Consider the following 19,089-nt stretch of genomic DNA (forward strand, 5'->3'; position numbering starts at 1 on the left):
TTTTGTAAGAAAAATATCCATATTTCAAACGTAATAACCACTTTTCTCTCACTTGCATTATCTGTCATACGCGGAAGCCGTTCCGGCGGATGACGCAGCACGTATGCGCACCGCGCGTGCCTCTGAGATATGCTAGTCTCGCGAGCTTGTTTATAGGAACAAAGTTTCGTTACTTTAGCAAAGGAAAACTAGTCTCCTCTTGGTTTATATCGAAATCCTCCAACATTTTTCTTAACAAATCCTCGGTTTGTACTTATAATTAGTGACCAGCGTTTTGTTTTGTTCTCTCTCCGCATTCGTCACTAATCACGCAACGCCAACATCTTACATCATCCACCGGAACGGCTTCCGTGTATGACAGATAACGGAAGTGAGAGAAAAGTGTTTATTATGCTTGAAATATTGATATTTTTCTTACAAAAACACAACCATGTGAGGCACGTTTTATTATGGATGCACGCGCTTTATTTGACGACTTGTGGACTGTTCAACTGCAACACCCGCTGACTGCAATGATAGAGCTTGGAATAGCCAGGACAATTTTTAATATAACTCCGACTGGATTCGTCTGAAAGAATTAAGTCATATACACCTATGATGCCTCGAGGGTGAGTTCAAACTCAAGCTAATTTTCATTTTTGGGTGAACTAACCCTTTAAGGACAGACTCCTTAAATCATACGTAAATGCATAATCACCGCGATAAGCAAGCATATGTGCAAGCTCACAATTCTGGTGACGCTAAAGCAGATGAAAAACCAAAAGGATTCCACAATAAAGGTGCCGCGCGCCTGCAATTAGTAGCTATCATGCTCGCGCAAACAGCATCAAAGCAATGCACACTGCCAACCGCACACAATAGAGGCGTGTGTGCTGGCGTGGGCTGCCAGCTTCCATACTAGTTGTGCACATGATACAATTACATCGACATGGCTTTTGAGGATATAAGTGAAAATTACCAGTGCGATTGCAAATCTCTCCTCCAGTTCGGCCGGTTCCGGCATGGGTAGTTTAGAGGGTTTGCTGCCCCTCGCCCTGAAATCTGTGAGCTGAGCATCCATACTTTCTGCGTTCCCCATGTTTTTTGTCTGATGCCCAGCAACGGTAAACCCTTTGGAAAAACGTATTCGGCACCAAAATGTAATCAAGAGGCAAAATGCAACAAAAAAAATAAAAAAACAGTGCAGGCTTTTTATAGGTGACCAGACACCCTCTCCATTGATGCAAAACCGCAGCTCTGTATCAGATGCGAGACTTCGACAATAGCATCCCTACATTGTTAATCCGTATCTGTCGGGCCCTCCGTTCATTTTTTTCGGAGCTGTTGAGCATCGTTCACTCAGCGGCAGTGGCTCTGAAGCTGGGCGCATTTATCTGTATCATGCACAATAAATGCACCGCTGGAGGTTTGCGGCATGATAACGCGCATGGCTCGGACTCGGGCAGGCCAGTTAATCCGCGCTGTGTGGATGATAACAGACGGACTTCAACAAAACGCAAACTCTCCCATTCAATCCCCGACACAATGAAGCCTTTCAGCACCAATCCCCCGCTGGGGAGTGCCAAAAAGCCATGCTGAGGAGTCGAGGGGGAGGCAATGTTTTGTTCTGTTGCATGCTGGTATTTGTAGTTTGGAAAGCGACATTATAGATTTACTGTAACTTTCTAAAAAAATCTCCTAAAGTACAAGATTTATTGTAGTGTATTGTAAAAACGACCGTGGTCACGTACCGTTATGAGGTTGTGCATTATTTGATCCATTGTATGTTTTATTTTATTATTATTTTTTTATTTATTTTACATCTACATTCTTCAAAATCGCCACCATTTCCCTTCATAACAGCTTTGCACACGCTGGAATTTAGTACATTTTGAAGGAAATAATAATAAATGTTATAGTATGAATTTAAGTTAGAACTACAGAGAAAATTAATATTATGCTTATAGCCTTTTATTTTATGTTTAACAGGGCAATTATGCCGTTTTAAGTGATACAAAATTAGGCTATCACCTGTCATATAGGCTATACTTTATTGAAAATCTTTAAATCAGTCAAAGTGTTAGGCTATGTTATGTTTTTGGCATTACTTAAATGTGTTTTTTTTCACATGTTTTTATCAACATATAACATTTAATTGCATTACATATGTGCTTAATATTATATGATATGTTTTAATGTATAAATTATAATATTTTTGCAGTAACAATCAGATTTTAATAGCTTAAATAGGTTGGCATATTAGCATTAGCTATATAAACTAATGTATAGGCCTATTGTTAAATTGAGTAAATTGCTCCTGTGGTCATCTGTCTTTTTCATTAAAGACCTGAAGGAATCCTGATTCCTCTCCAACTATTTCAATAATTCCAGTGAAGACAAACAGTGGCAACAGTTTTTTAACCCAAAGTTAAATATAACTATATAAAGCACAAACATAAGATTACATGTGGTACATGTGAACAGTCATGAAAATGTACTCCCTTTAAGTACACTTAAGCTGTCTTTTATTTGATTAATACTAAGTTTTTGTTTAAAAAAAAAAAATAATTTCAAGAGTGCACATTCAGTACAATTAAGCACACTTCTTTTTCGCAAGGGTCACGCTGTGCTTTGAACTGCCTGAAAAAGAAATAGTGCCATTGCATACCAATATGATGAAAATCTGCATCTGAAAAATAACTGCAATTTTGACAAACAAACAACATAAGTGTCACAAATGCACAGAAGGGAAACACTTTATTTATATGTCCACTGTTCAGAACTTCACTGCCAATTATGCTGAATAAACCAAAACTAACAAACAGGGCCAATAGATTTGTTGATTTGTGTTATAAGTTTTAATATACTACTTCTGATGTGATGGGAAATTTAAAGCATTATATGTGTAGTGAAAATTAAAAGATAAGACAAAACAGATCTGAGTTTGAATTCTATGACTAATTCATTCTCAGAGAATAGTGCAGACACTCAAAGGCAGCAGAAGACTGTACGGGGTTTATAAATATCATATGAGGGGTTGTATTGCAGGTTGCTGCACAAAATTCACCTCATTGCTCTGTCATGCAAGTGAATTAACTCAAAGAGGGCAAAATTAATTCAAAGTGCAAACAGCACAGACAGTCTAATGATGGTCACGTTCTTCTATCAGCTACAGTTTCTAAACGACTGAATTAACTACATTCAATCATTTAGCAACAATAATTCTTATAACTATTAAATAAAACATATTAATATAATCATTAGTTAATATCATCATACAGTAAAGTCTCCAAAAGTATTTAAACTGTCTTCATATTGATTCCAATACCATATAGACTAGACTAGTGTTATTTGAAAAAGCACTGTCGTGTTTATACCACTAGATTACACTGCAGTGCAGACCTAAAATGTCAAATGTGGGCACAAAAGTATACTGACTTACAAAATTACTGACATGGATGAAATCAATGTAACGTAATCAGTATGATAAAACAAGTGGTGGACTTTTTTTCATTGCTATACAGGCATATGGTTGTCACATTTAGTTTTGTAGTCCCTTTTGGTAAATCAGTCGGGATAATTGTCTGGACACAATGGCACAAGCTGGAATGTTTTTGATCTTGGTAAAACGTTTTACCCAAAAACAGTTGCTCTTTCCAAATTATTCTAGGCAGTAAGAAGAAATATGACGATGGTGTAAAAAAGAAGATTCAAAATGGTGTAAAATGTTTAAGATATTCATAGTTCCTGTGTTATTCAGTCATTCTCCTCCTCTATCTCACATCGTCTTTCACTTCTCCATCATTATCCACTCCTGTTTCCATCATTATTCAATCCTCTTCCTCTCCTTCAGCGTCACCCTCTCCTTCCTCCTGCATAAACTCCACCATCAGTTCAGCAGTACAGGAGGCTTCTCCCAGACTGTTGACAGCTTTGCAGGTGTACTTGGCATCATCATCAGGACAGACCTCTGAGATCACCAGGCTACAGTGGCCATCCTCTTCATAGTCAATCTGGAAGTGACGCGTCTCCTTAATAGGCAGGTCGTCCTTGTACCACACAACCTCAGGGTCTGGGTAGCCTTTGTGTTCAGAAGACACAGTAAATCAGTAATAAATAAAAACACTGTTAAAAATTTAATGCAAATGCAAGTGGACCACACAACAACAGTAATTGAACTTAGGTCTACCAACAATTAACCATAAGGGCATACTGTAGCATTTAAATATCAATGTGCAGAGTAGTGGACCATATTATGGTGTAAGTTTAAACACTACGAATCATACCCAGCGCTAATTTTCTGCCTCATGACTTTTGAACATCACCATATTAAAGGGAGAGAAAGTAAAAACAATCCTCACAATATTGTTGATAAGGAAATGGGTAGGTAGAAAAGGATAACTGTTTTCATTTTAAATCCTAAAGGAGAGTAAAATAACCATACCTTTTAAAAATATATATATATTTTAAACAGCTCAACCAAATGGCTGATGGAATTTGAAGGTAAGAGAACTAATAATAGGGTTATATTATAGCTGATAATGTTAGCATGTAAAAAAAAGCATGTACAAATAGTGTTTTGCTGCATTAGAATTAAAGTATTACATTTGATCATTTTAACGAAATCCCTTCAGTCCCTAAGATATGTTTAGACACCATAAAGACATTTATTTTTCTTGAGCATCCAACAACAATTTTAAGATTTAATAAGAACCTGGAATTTCACTTACAAGCTAAAGGATATACCTTTCAGAAGTTTAGAGTCACTAAGAAATTAATACATTTATTCAGCAAGGATGCATTAAATTGATCAAAAGTGAAGACATTTATTTAAATTTAAGGGTTAAGAGCAGAAGAATTATAACTCAGCACTTAGGGCCAGATTTATGCAAGTGCAATCCCTCTTTTGCGTTAAAAAAGTACTGTCAAGATTTATTAAAGACAGATTTTTATAAAAAAAACATCTTAACTCACTTTGCACCTGTGTTTTTAGTAGATTATATGCACCTGATCATCATCAGCTCTGCTTGTTTGTGACCCTATGCTATACACGCCACATTGTAATTACCGTAATAATGAGATATCAACTTGTAAAAAGCATTCACATCCTCGTAGAACTCCTAATTACAACTCGTGAACTGGAAGTTTTCTGAGAGCTACGACTTGTACTATCTGACTACCTAAGATTCATTAGGCGCTAAGTTTAGGCATTGATAGTGTGATAGCTCCGTGTCTGAGTCCAAGGATGTGAACAGCTCCAAGTAGAACATCACGTGTTGTCATCTCGAAATTACAGTAATTACGACATGGCATGAATGCATCAAATTTATGCTGCTTTTGATAGATTGCATTGGTCATTACAGAAATGATCTGGCTGCATCTGTGTTGTTTAATCTGCGCATTGTCATTAGATCACCCGCAGAACTTTCCACTCCCATTGGCGCTTTTATGGGATTGCGTTCTCACGCTAATTTGCCCTGTTTAGTAAATCTGTCCCATAAAGTCTAAAAGCCTTCAAGGTCAAAGGTCATTACCCTCAATCTTGCAGTCAAAGCGGGCAGCACTGCCTTCCACCACTTCTACATCCTGTATGACAGAGGAGATGCTGGGGGCCACAGGGGTGCGGTTTTCATCCTCCACACTCTCAAGGAACGGTGCAGGAGGCTCTTCTGAACACAAACGCATTTATTAATGTGCAGCTAACATTTTAACTTGTATGACATTTAATACGCAATGCTCCGCATCAATATTGAAAATTGTTTGCTGGACCATTACCGTCAGTCGGGGAACTTTTCTTTGGACCGATTCCTCCTAACATTCCCATAGAGCTGAACCTGGAGATGGCTCGCACTGCATTCCCTGTTTTCTGCACAGACACTCACAAACATGAAGAAAACAGTTTCCCATGTAACTAAAAAAAAAAAGAATTCTTTGTCTAACAAATAAATTAAAATAAACGCCAGTGCTTTCACCTGCCAGCGGCGTCTCAGGATGTACTTCTTCATCCTCTCTTTGGAGAGTTGTTTAGCCTCCATATTTTTGGTGTCCTGTTTGAGCCAAGAGTGCTCTAAACACTGAGCGCAGGTCAGTCTGGCCCTACAGAGTGGCATTTATAGGGGCACAGAATTCAGATCAAATGCTTAAAATCCTTTCATCAACATTCAGCATGAACTAATACATTTGAGTGATAATTTTCTTTGCCCATTACACCCTCCATTTACAATAATGTAGATTTTACTAGGTTCTTGTGAGTTGTTAAGGGTCTGTGCCAAGAGCTCAGGATGTGCTGCTCAAGAAATGTGCATCTGCACAGTGATCTACAAAGGTTTTGGATTAACTTCAAACAAGGTTGCTATTTCCATAAAAATTATAATGTTTCTGATTCAAAACTTTTCTGAAGCTTACCTCATGTCCTTTTTTAGGAGACTGCTGATGAAGTCTTTGGCCTGATCTGAAATCTCATCAAACGCCTCATCCTCAAAATCCCAGGTGGCTGAGGTGACATTGGCAAGAGTTTCATTGTCATTGTCTCCCATGAATGGAGAGAGACCACTGACACTGAGGGTAAACAAGAGGACGGCTATTAGGCAATAATCTTTCATTCTGTTAGCGCACATTCAACCAAAATGTGATGTAAGGTACAACAGGACTAAAAGCATCCCTTAAAGGGGTCATATGATGCTGCTAAAGAGAACATTATTTGGTGTATTTGGTGTAATGAAATGTGTTAATGCGGTTTAAGGTTAAAAAAACACATTATTTTCCACATACTGTACATTATTATTTCTCCTCTATGCCCAGCCTTTCTGAAACACATCGATTTTTACAAAGCTGATCGGTCTGAAAGGCGAGGTGTGCTCTGATTGGCCAGCTATCCAGAGCGTTGTGATTGGCCGAATACCTCAAGCATGTGATGGAAATGTTACGCCCTTACCATATTGTGATGCCCTGTCCAGCCAGAGCGACGAGACATAAACATTAAAACTCATTATAAACGAGGCATTTGTTGCATCCAGTGGGGACATAATTACGGATTATAATGACTTATACTGTCTTTTTACGCGTTGCGTTGCATCGCATCGCGCCGCGTAAACATAAAACCATGTCTGCATTTGTGATCGGAGAAATGACAAACAACAAGTGCTACTCTACACTGCTCAAAACTCGCGTTTGAATAGTGAGTGGGAAATTCTTTAAATATAAAAAACGTACTTACAGTCTGTGAGTCAGAACAGCCGGCATTGTAGTCTACTCTCACAGGATCAGGAAACAGTCCTCCATAAAATGTGCTGGACACATCTGAATATTTGGGTTAAACTGTTCTGGAACAGTGTTGTAAATACAACTTAACCACTGATTTATAGTCGTGTCCTCTTTTGGAAGGCCAAACAAAGTAGTTTCGCTTTCACAATGAAACAGAATCACACACCGCGGCCTTGAGTGAGTGGAGGCCGGAGGCCTAGAGTGAGCAGAGGCTGGCTTGAGTGAGCAGAGGCAGGCGGGCTTGAGAATGGCGCGGCCGGCGGATTCAACGATGGAGCATCCGGAGGGCTTGCGGCAACCACATGTGACGACCACCACCATCATATAGTGAAAGCCGATCCGGCGATCCACAGCGCAAAGTTGATGTATTTCCTCAGCGACCAGCACGGATCAGCTCCAGGCATGACGAAGCGGATATCGTCCTCTTTTGGAAGGCCAAACAAAGTAGTTTCGCTTTCACAAGGAAACACACAGCGCCTTCACGACATGGCGGCGGCGGCAACAACAATACTACAGCGAGAGTAAAAGTTACGCCTTCTTTCTTTGCGTGAACATTTGGGCGGCGTTATGCAAATCTTCCCACTCAGTGACATAGACACGTGGGGGCATGTTGGAACAAGCCGTTTTAGTTAGGCGTGGTTGACTCTTAAATTTTATAAAGAATATCTCTTTGGATTTGAGACTTTAGTCTTTGCAACTTTACAGATCTTCTTTATGCACCAAGAGCTTGTAACACTCCAAAGAGAGAGAAAAAATGTAAATCGCATCATATGACCCTTTAAGGTAAATGTTTTATTTATTTATTTAAAAAACAATTTAAAATTCAGTAAGGATGCATTAAATTTAACAAAATATCAATTATATTGTGTCACAGTTTCCACAAATAATTATGTAGCAATAAATAAATAACTTGAGAACCAAATCATCATATTAGAATGGTTTCTGAAGGATCAAGTGAGCTGCAAATTCAGTTTTTTCACAGGAATAAATTACATAACAAATCTAATATAAAACAGCTATTTTAAATGTCAATAACACTTCACAATATTAATTTTTTAACTATTTTTGATCAAATAAATGCGGCCTTAGTGAGAATAAGAGGCTTCTTTAAAACATATTACTAACACAAAACTTTTGAACGGTAGTGTGTATATATTCTGTATATATTCATATTTATTGATTATATTGTTACATATTCAATGAAGTGTGTATTCTGTAAAAAAAATGCTAAACATCTTATAGTTTATAGATAGTAATAAAGTCATACAGTTTACAGTAGAGGCGGTATTTAAATATATAGAGGCAATGTTTAGTCGATGGGGGTGGAGCAGTTTCAGGCATTCTCATCTGCAATATTTAAAAAAATTTATAAATCAAGTTTGATCAGGACAATTTTGCAGTTATAGCAACAAAAAGTTGTTTAGGAAAGGATTGAGCATTTTATTTCATTTTTATGGCTGTTTTAGTGCTTTGGGAAAAAGATCAAATCAAAAATGGCCTTTTAACGCAGGGGGGCATTAGCCTCTTGTAACATGAAGATAAAAGTAACTGACACAAGTCAGTTTAAATATTTATACTCTACCTCCAAGGAATCGAATTTGTGTTTATGTGATAAACTGAAAAAGCAAGCTTGGCAAGCGAGTTGTCCAAAAACTAATAATGGACTTAAAAGGAAATGTTTCCGGTCCTCAGCATTGATTACTGTGTCTTTATGTGCCATGGTTGTTAGCGACTGTTGGAGGAGTGATACCGATGTAGCTGAGATACTGATTTATCACTCACAGAATGTAACAGATGACGCCAATGCTCCACATGTCTGTTGGGTAGCTGATAGCTTCGTAGTTGATCACCTCAGGAGCTACAAACTCAGGAGTTCCAAATAGAACCTTCAGAGAGCCAGAATCCTCTGAAAACAGAAAAAATAAATAAAAAATAAAACTGTGCCAGAAAACCAGACGCTGTTTGCTTTTGCAGTTGTTTGCATTTGTTTACCTAGCCTTCGAGCAAGTCCAAAGTCAATGAGCTTGATCTTGCTTCCTGTCTTGTTGATGCACATGATGTTCTCAGGTTTGAGGTCCAAGTGGACAATGCCCTGCTTGTGGATAAACTGAACTCCATCAATGATCTGCAGCATGTACTTAATCACCTCTCGCTCAGTCAGCTCGAAATCCTCATCAACGATTCGCTCAAACAACTCGCCGCCAGAAATCCTGCAGGCAATGGGGACCACAATGACATTATCGTTAAGCGACGCTAACCAATCACTGTCAGACTGCAATCTCAATGCATTGGAACTGTTTATGCACATTCCATTTAACAACCAGACGAACAGTGTCTGGAGTGCTAAACAATTCTCTTACAGTCAGGGAGATTTAATTCTGGGCTATTTTCCATCATGGCTGCCAAGCTGAAGCAAAGAGCATCCATGCTTTCTTCTCCCCACCTCCCTGTTTCTCCATCTCACTATATAAGGACATGTGACACGCACTTCTCCCATTACAGGGTGCTGGATTTTACATTCCACTCTCGCCATAAAAAGCTAAACTGGTGGAATGATTTAAAGGTGTTGAAAAAACAACTAACAAACACTACAGTCTGTTCAAAGACACCAGGACACACAAGGTAGGTTCACCAAAGTGACCCAATGTGATCACCGCTCCCAAACTGGAACATATCTGATGGCCTTCTCATGAAAGCTTTTATTTAGTTAACCTGTATCATGTTAGTCTTTCGGCTTGAAAGATTGAAGATATAGGGACTCACATCTCCAAAACCATGACCAAGTTAGATTTTCCCTCAAAGGCGTCCACACATTGCACCAGTTTGGGGTGGTGGAGGCTGTTCATGATGTCAATCTCCTGCCTCACGTTTTCTTTTTCCTTCTGTGAGAATGCCTTGATGAACTTCCCTGCCCATACCTTCTTGGTGGACTTTTCCACAAGTTTGAAGACTTGACCAAATTTACCCCTTTTAGAAATAAGAAAAAGGCAGTTGAAGAAACTGTAAGAAAATATCTGATACAGTAAATCAAAAATGGTTATATTGATAATGCATCTCTTACGTTCCTAAGCGGTCCTCTATATCATAGAAATCCTTCACGCTGCAGTCTTTCTTAATTACCACATCTCTGTATTCTGGTTCTTTCTCCTCGTCTGTGAAATGAACAGGATATGTATCAGACTGGCCATGTGGGAGTCATATTAGTAAACTCTGGATTCAGGAGGGATGGAATGGTGGGCTAATTGCTTTGAACTTCATACCATCATCAGACACAGTGGCTCCAACTTCCTCCTCTTCCTTTTTCTCTGGAGAAAAATGTGAATGTTATTTAAAGGTTTAGTTTTTATGTAGTGCATCAGCTCATCACATTTATACTTTTGGGGTTCAATAGTCTTGAGACCACAGTGAATATATATATTTTTCCAATTAAACCTGAACAAAAACTGGAAAATATGTCAGATTTCTTCCTCTTCCCATCCTATGTCTACATGATTTTTCCCCTTTTCGTTTATTTAGTTCTATATTTTGTATATTTTATAATGTGTAAATATATATTCCCTGTATATTTACAATATAGTATATTTACATGCAAATAATATTGAACTAAATTAATTAAAAAGGGTATTTATATATATACACACACACACGCACATTGATACATTTACATGCATTGATGCATTTGATATAATACATTTCATATAATGTTTATATAATATACAATGCAATGCATTTAATATTGATATAATAGACAATGCAATGCATTTTCATTTAATTCATATAAGATCATTGTTAAATATATAACACACACGCACACGCACACACACTGTAAATTTGATAGACTATTAATGCGACACATTACATTTGATACCATACTGTATAACATTCATTATATTAATTTATGCATATAATATTATAAGACTTGAGTTTATGCCAACTCGAGTGATGCTGCCATAAAGGCAGGAGAAATTCTGAAATTAAAATCATTAAAATTGTCATGATGAAAGTAGAATTTGTCATGGAAATGAGTGAATTATTACAAAAATGAGAATGTATAATGTAGGAATTTTCACTAGTGGCTTCAGATTTTTGGTCCCCACTGATTCTCTCTCGATCAATAGTAACACAATGAATCAGAGGTTGTTTCTCACCTGTTACCTCCTCCACTCCCACTGTAATGCGCTCAGATTCTGCACTGGGCTCTCCAACTCCATAGACATTAACAGCTCGAATGCGGAACTTGTACTGACGATCAGTGAGAAGGTTCTGGACGTGGTATGAGGTGCTGTTACAGGAGGTGAGGTCATTCCATGTGTTGTCGATGGAATTCCAGATCTCCAAGTTGTAGGACTGGACAATGCTGCCTCCATCGTAAGTGGGGCCGTACCAGGAGAGGGTGAGCGAGGACCTGCGGATGTCAGAGGCAGCAGGGATGCCGGCTGGGGGATCTGGCTTATCTGGGACATAGATTTACATTGAAGAGGTCAGCATTAGTTATATAGAAAGCAATGCACAGAAAGATAGGGCGACTACTAGTAAATATGCTTTATGGTACTATGTTGTATCAAAGCGCTAAATACAGTCTCTCATAATCACATTTTTTTCCTTCCTGTTTCTCATTATGTGCCACTTCCTGTCTTTGTTTACTCCCATACCTACGATAGTGAGGTTGAGTGAGGCCTGCTTGGTACCAAATTTATTCTGCAGTTCAAGAGTGTAGCAACCACAGTGATCTTGGTCACTCGCTGCGATTGTCAGGTGGCTGCAGTTCTCTGTGGTCTCTATGGAAATGCCCCCACTTCCTGGCTGGATCTAAACAGGAGAAGAGTATACAAAGTATATAGGACTTTACGCATTTAGGCTTTAATTTTCTTATTTTCACCTCTTCTTTAACCACTTTTATATCAAACATATACACCAAGTAATCATGAAATCTAAACTGATCCTTACTACTGTAATTATTCAGTAGGTTTTCCAAAGATTTTTTTTTGTCTTCCTAATCTCTAGGAAACAACATATAAAGATCACAATAGGCAACCGCCACACCATCCTCACACTCTCATTTCACCATCTGTCATCTAACATTGGTTCCCAAAGTGGGTTCTGCATAATCTCTGCTTCATTTTATACATTAATGTATCGGTTTAAGTGTTTTGTACTACAGATTCTTCAGTTAATCAGCAATGAATCAATCAGTGGTCTCTGAACTTGATGAATCACAAAAACCATTCATGCTAATAATGACACAAACGATGCGAGTCTGCTCACTGTGTGAGAGGGGCAGCGAATATGAAACGCTTGTGCAACCTTGCAGAGACATTTCAGTCTCCTGTTAAAGTTAACAGGTGGGGTATAAAACAAAACTCGGTTGCACTTTATTTCAAAGTCCAATTCTCGCCATTAACAAATCATTAACTATGACTTTTGCCTCAATAAACCCTTTACTGTTATAAAAAGGCATGCTAATAAGCAACTTGTTAATAGTGAGAATTGTTCCCTATAATAAGTTGTTAACCAAACTTCTTTATTAAATAATTTTCAATTTACATTAACAGCAGCAGCTGTTCAGTTCGCATATGCTCTATATCTTCACAACTCTTCTCTCAAATAAAAGCCTGCTGTCTTAGATAGTCAATCAAATGTCAGGCAATACAATAAAAAAATGTATCAGTCAAAATGCTTCTTTACTATTACAATAAAATGACTATTGATAATTCAATTAAATATATTCCTGTTTATCTGACTATCAATTAATCGACCTATAGTACTTTGTCACATTGATTTAACAGTGTTTGCGAATCGAAACTGATCCCCCAAAAATGGTATTAGAATCTGTATCGGCTGATCAAGATGACAAGAAATGAGTGATCGGTTTTGGCTATAAAAATCATCTTTTGTTCCAAAATTGTTTTTGAGATATAATTTTACAATAAATATTTGTGCTGTCAGTTTTAGATTGGTTTCCTCACATGGGAAATTTCTTCAAGGTGCAGTCAAAAATCACTGTAAATAGTTGCCTTTATTTCAGAAGGTTTGGGAACAAATGATCTGTCATTGAACTCTCTGTCCTTTTCTTACCGGCTTTTTAAATTTGAGCCAGGTGCAAGTTATGGGTGCCGTCCCTCCAAAGTTGCCCAACAGCTCCACCTTTTCTCCTGCCCTGATCTTCTGATCTCCAGGGAACTGTAGAAACTGTGGCGGAGAACCTGCGTGGCATCATAAGAAAACATAGGTTCATATTCAACACTCTCATGGAAAATAGATATTGCGTATTTTCTTTCTCTGTCTGTCTACTATCAGTATTCTGCAAGACAGCTTATCACACAAGAATGTGTCTCTGTACATGGCCTTCAGGTCAAATATTCTTGGGCCTGTATGGTTATGTAAGGGATAATGGGAGAGTAATCTTACCCTGTTTGGCGGGAGCTGGTTTCTTCTTTATTCTGGCTTCATCTGCAGAAGAGAGAGCATGTATTGACATAAGATAACATCTACTGCAACAGCGTCTACTGTGCATTTTTAGCTAAACATATTTACATAATTATTAAAATAAACATTTTATTAAAGGGATAGTCAAAAATGTTCATAGTTTTCTCCTCCTCGTGTTGGCTAGAATGTGTATGACTTTCTTTCTTCTACAGAACACAAAATAAGATATTCTGAAGAATATTGGCAACCACAGTTTTGGTTACCATTGACTTGACAAAAAAAAATCCTCAAAATATCTTCTGTTGCGTTACATACGAAACAAACAAAATCACATGAGGGTAAATAATGGCTGAATTTTTATTTTTGTGTGAACTATCCCTTTGGAGGAACTTCAAGCATAAATAATTATTTTAGAAGGATTTAACAATTTTGACTATTTTGACAATATTTTGCAGCTTCAGATAACACATTTTTGAATAGTGGTAAATGTTTAGTTATTAAGCTTTCATACCACATTAAAAAAATATATTAGCATTGGTTAGCATCATTTTGCTCATATTATAAACATAATATCTTATTTCTTAATTCAAAAAGTTATTCATCAATAGATTTATATTTTGTTTTATGATAGCAATGATTTTGAAATGGTAATTGTCAAAGAGGTCTTTTATAGAGGATATTGCTTTTGTTATATGCAAATAAATGCATATTAAGAAATGTGATGCCTAATTTGTTAAAGTAAAGTAAAGTCACAAAACAATGTGAAATTATATGTATTTTAATACCCAATAGTTCGATTGCAGGAATTTAACATTTTCTTTTCTTCCTTCTTAAATTGATAAATAATAAACTCTCCATTCAGTAACCAATCAAACAATCCAGTAGTCAAAAAGATCCAGTAATCAACCCTGTTCACACGATTGAAATTTCATTTTACACCATTTCAAAGGAAATAACATTCATCTGAGAACTGACAGGAGTTCTAAGGAAACTGCCGCTCCTGATCAGCATCCAGGGAGAGAGTGTCTGTGTGGACACTGTGTCTTGCTGGAATTCCCCTTATACGGACATGCTAAATATAGGGTCTCCAAGATCCAGGAAGCAGTGGCTCTCTCTCTCTCTCCACTATTTATTTAAGGTTTGATCGCCGTCAAGAAACAATGCAACATGTAAACCCCACTAATACTCCAGCACACTCCAAACAGAGAGACTGAGAAAGGGGGAGAACAGGGAGAGGACAGTCAGATCTTCATGTGTTTCAGCTCACAGAAGTCTACCATTTTAGGCCTTCGATTGCTTCTTTCCTATCTTTCATTTTCTCTCTTATGCTTGGACACACCTGAACTTTTTCCACAAGCACTGTGGGAATACGATGTACTCCGTTCTGGTATTTGCCAGTAACATGCTTTTAACGACACTAAATTGTAAATCACTTTGACATTGTTTGTTAAGAGCATAACTGCAATGTTAATGTCAGCCACTTAGAGGATGCTATGCTTATGAAATATTAGAAGACCAAATGCAGCAGCACAACTGGTTGCCTATTGTTCCAAAACACCATCGGCTGAGTTTATTTTCTACTCTACCGTGATCACATGGATTAAAATGTAGGATCTAGTGTGACCATTGTGTTAAAAGCTGGAACAAAACAAACAGGCAAACCATTTGAGCACTATAGATACAATCTGCCGTCAGATACTGTGGGATGGAAATCCTCTTTGGGAGTCTATATAGAGTGCGCGTGATGACTATTGTTCCCGTCTCTAAGGTCAACTTCTGACATGACAAATATTTTTGAAAGGGAAATTGGAATTAAATGTTCACTAAATATGTAGCAGAATTAAGGACTAAATGCTTTTGCCAACAATTCCAGATGATTAAGGACATCAAAAGGAGAAAATGGACATTAATTGTGAATTATTGTGGTTTTTGGAAGGCAAGTAAAATGTTTATTATACCTCAAAGTGGGGTAAAACAAACACAAGGCCTATTTACAGTACGCCACAACTGAATATTTGCTGTAATTAAATGTTTGTTGTAGACAAGATTTTGAATATAAACAGTGAATTTCTATATATAAAGAAATGTATACTACATTACAAATCTCAGATATATGATTGTTTACAAAATTTCACTATATTATAGCCCAGCTCTTTATATAAAGTATGTCCAACTTTGTATGTCCACATTTATCCACATATATATACTTATGTAGCCCAATATATAGAATATCTCAACTGCTTGTATCATCACAAAATGTAAAGTATATTATCCCTCAGCTCTAATTGAATGAATGCGACCATAAGGCATGACCTGACTTGACTTGATTTTCCTTTAAAGGTGCTCTCATAAATGAACAGTTCACCTAGATAAGAAAATGCTGTTGTTGTTTACTCATCCTCATTTTGAAACCTGGATGACTTTCATTTTTCAGGTGGATCACGAAAGGAGTTTTTTTTTATTATTATCTTAATGTCCAAGCTGCTCCTTTTCATACTCTCAGTGTCAATGCTGACCATGAAAACTTGGAATATATATCCATGAGTTTTGTGGACTACTTCTATGTATAGTTTTTGGAGCATGTCAACTCTTTGGTCCCCATACACTTTAATATGGAAGAGAGCAGCATGAACATTCTTCAAAATGTCTCCTTTTATGTTCCACTAATGGAAGACATGTTGATGATCACTGAGGTTGAGAAACAGATTAATGACATTTCATCCCTTTATAAATAAACTACTAACATCACAAGTAAACAGGCCACAACATGTGTCCTTACTCACTTTCTGTAGTGGGAGTTGCAGAAGAGCTCTTCCTGTTTTTCTTATCTGCTGATGGGTCTGAGGGATCTAGAGGAATGCAAAAATTTTAACAATATTTTCCCCCTTTTTGTTTCAAATAAATCCTAATTATGAGTTTAGGAGGAATTTGACATTGTTAGTATTGTTATTGGGTTATTGGAATTGCACCCTAATTTAATATGATATGTTTCCAATGACATGCATAAGGGGAAGTCTAGAAGACAGCACACTTACCATCTACAGTGACCATACAGGAACACTCTGCTTTACCATGTGCATTCTCTGCCTTACATGTGTAGCGTCCTTCATCCTCTGGTAGAGCCTTGTCGATTGTAAGTGAAAACTTTTCACCTGATGTAAAACAAGATGTAGCATTTAATGACAAGTGTATATGACAACTGAATTGTTTTATGATTTATGTTTTGTCTTTTCAGCCTTATTATTAATTGAAAACTAAATTCTGGCCTTATACATTGTAAAAACTCTTATGCCAGCTACGTTGACACCCTTAACAGCTTTTGAGGCTTGACTCTGATAAAATAATAATAATAATAATAATAATAAAAAATACTAATAACATGGAATAGTCAACAGCTTTTTTCCATATTATCCAAAGGCTTCAAATTCTAAAGTTCTTCTCCATAAATAATTTTTTTAATGTAAATGATTCCATTAGCACAAATTATTAATGTGAACACATCACCACAAATATCTGAAAAAAAAAAATGTAAGAAAACCAGGGGCCGGTCTTCTTTTTTCTTAAGATTGTTCTAGAGACAAAACCTAAGACAAATTTGAATTCCTAAAAGGAATATTCTTAAGAATCAGTATAAATAACCTAAGTTACCATAACATCCAACTTGCCTTAACCCCCAAAAGTAAGATGTTCAATGCATTTATTTGGTTTAATATTAAACCTGTCATTTTCGTCTTGAGGAAAAAAAAGAGATTTTCTTAAGAATTTAAGAATTTAAAAACTTAAGAATTGCACTTTCACAATTGAACATTCTTACAAACAAAAAGGTTTTGATGAGACCATGCCCTGCTTTCTAAACATAAAATTGACCAGAACAACCAAGAGCCTAAAGCACTGGATAATGTAGGGGACACCCATCACATCCCAGTTTGATTTAGACTCAGGGAATCCTATATTGCTATTTCAGAACTTTCTAATTGCGACTCAGATCATCATTCTGTCTCATGTCAGTGGAAGGGGTTAGAGAGACCTTAAACCCTCAGATCAAATAACCTAATGGGAATGAGCTCAAAGAACCAAGATAACACTCACTGAGTGCTCCAGTTGGCAATGAATCAGCCTCAGTTTTAAGATCATTCCTCTCAGCATGTGATTTACAACACAGCTAAGAACACACTAAAATAGGGGCTGTAGGAAAAGAGGTTTTAAAGCTGTCCTCGTCATTAAATAACTCTACAGACCCAAGGCTATCACATTTCATTGGAATTGTCTGTCACATTTAAACATCTATTAATCAAAAGAGATAAAGAACTGTGTAGAAAATACAAGATCAATAGTATTTCGCATTGTAAACTTGTGAAATTGTGGTCAAACGTATCTACTTTCATACCTTCCTGTGATAAGACAATGAACTTGGATGCTTTCACAATTTTCCCATCAAGAATCCAGGTGATGACAGCTTGGGGGTCAGAGGTCACCTGACACTCTAACCTCAGCCTCTCTCCATCCACCACAGTGATGTCACTGAGGGGCTGTTTGAAAACGGGCAGCTTTCCTGCATCATTCTCTCCCCCATTCACAACTTTTGCCTTTTTGTCGTTTGTCTCTGTTATCTGTCCATCAGTTGTCTTTTTCTCTGGGCTGGCTTTCTCCTTTTTTTCAGTTGTCCCTGCATCAGTGCTGCTGGCTTTTTTCTCTGTTGTTGCGTTTTCCTTTATGCTAACCTTTTTATCAATTGCACCACCATTTACGCCATTTACATCACTTTGCTTTTCCTTCTGTGGTGTCTTGGGTGCTAGCTTTGATGAATTCTGTTCATTTTCCTCAGTCTTCTCTGGTTCCGGTGCTTGCTTCTTGTTCAGGGCGGACCTGAAGTCTGAAGGTGCGCTGCTTGGAGGTGGCGTGGCAGCAGGTGCTTTGGGTGAACCATCTTTCTTGTTGAGCAATGACCTAAAGTCAACCTTTGTTGGGGTGCTTGTCTTGATCTCAGACCCTGGCTTAAGCCCCGAACGGGGCTTTAGAGCTGCCCTAAAGTCTGTCATCTGGCTTCCTTTACTAACCTCTAGAAATTAAAACCAAATTTATGAAAGCTCTTTTCGTCAGTCCCTCTCAGTTCCTTTGGTAGGGGCTTCTTCAAGCTGTAAATGAATACAGATGTCCAGTTGTATGAACGTTCCTTCACGATCCCACTGGTCCAGTGACTTAGTGGAGGTCCTGCTCTGTCTGTGGTCACTGTGCAACTCTCTGTTCTCCCCACTCAAACCACTGCTGGGACAACCCCTCTGGACCAGAATGAAAGAGGGAGGAGAGAAAAGAGGGTAGAGAGAAGACATACAGAGGGAAGGAGAGAGATATGTGAGGCTGGGGAGTGGAATTTGATTGTTTAAAAGCTTAGACTCCATTCTATAATAGGTTAATTGGAGA

General features: G+C 37.6%; 1 protein-coding gene across 1 annotated transcript; it reads right to left on the reverse strand.

Annotated features, from left to right (window-relative positions):
• Positions 1-2,560: 2,560 nt before the first annotated feature.
• LOC107555454 (myosin light chain kinase, smooth muscle-like) lies at positions 2,561-18,883 on the reverse strand. The gene is made up of 17 exons (XM_016238270.1): positions 18,056-18,883; positions 16,704-16,820; positions 16,452-16,517; positions 13,651-13,692; positions 13,318-13,445; positions 11,895-12,051; positions 11,391-11,696; positions 10,503-10,547; positions 10,304-10,394; positions 10,006-10,209; positions 9,235-9,452; positions 9,025-9,148; positions 6,385-6,537; positions 5,952-6,075; positions 5,755-5,845; positions 5,514-5,648; positions 2,561-4,060 (listed from the first exon to the last, which is right to left on the reverse strand). The coding sequence occupies exons 1-17, from the start codon at positions 18,705-18,707 to the stop codon at positions 3,810-3,812; spliced, it is 2,904 nt and encodes a 967-aa protein (XP_016093756.1). The 5' UTR covers positions 18,708-18,883; the 3' UTR covers positions 2,561-3,809.
• Positions 18,884-19,089: the final 206 nt, after the last annotated feature.

Source organism: Sinocyclocheilus grahami, unplaced genomic scaffold (assembly GCF_001515645.1).
Source record: "Sinocyclocheilus grahami isolate Dianchi unplaced genomic scaffold, SAMN03320097.WGS_v1.1 scaffold534.1, whole genome shotgun sequence".
NCBI classification, from domain to species: domain Eukaryota; kingdom Metazoa; phylum Chordata; class Actinopteri; order Cypriniformes; family Cyprinidae; genus Sinocyclocheilus; species Sinocyclocheilus grahami.

Coding starts and splice junctions, on each gene's coding strand:
- LOC107555454 (XM_016238270.1), bottom strand. CDS start 18,707: ATGACAGACTTTAGGGCAGCTCTAAAGCCCCGTTCGGGGCTTAAGCCA. Junction 13,693..16,451: donor TGCAACTCCCACTACAGAAA/GTGAGTAAGGAC, acceptor TCTCTTCTGCAG/ATGAAGCCAGAATAAAGAAG. Junction 6,076..6,384: donor CTCCTAAAAAAGGACATGAG/GTAAGCTTCAGA, acceptor GCCACTCTGTAG/GGCCAGACTGACCTGCGCTC.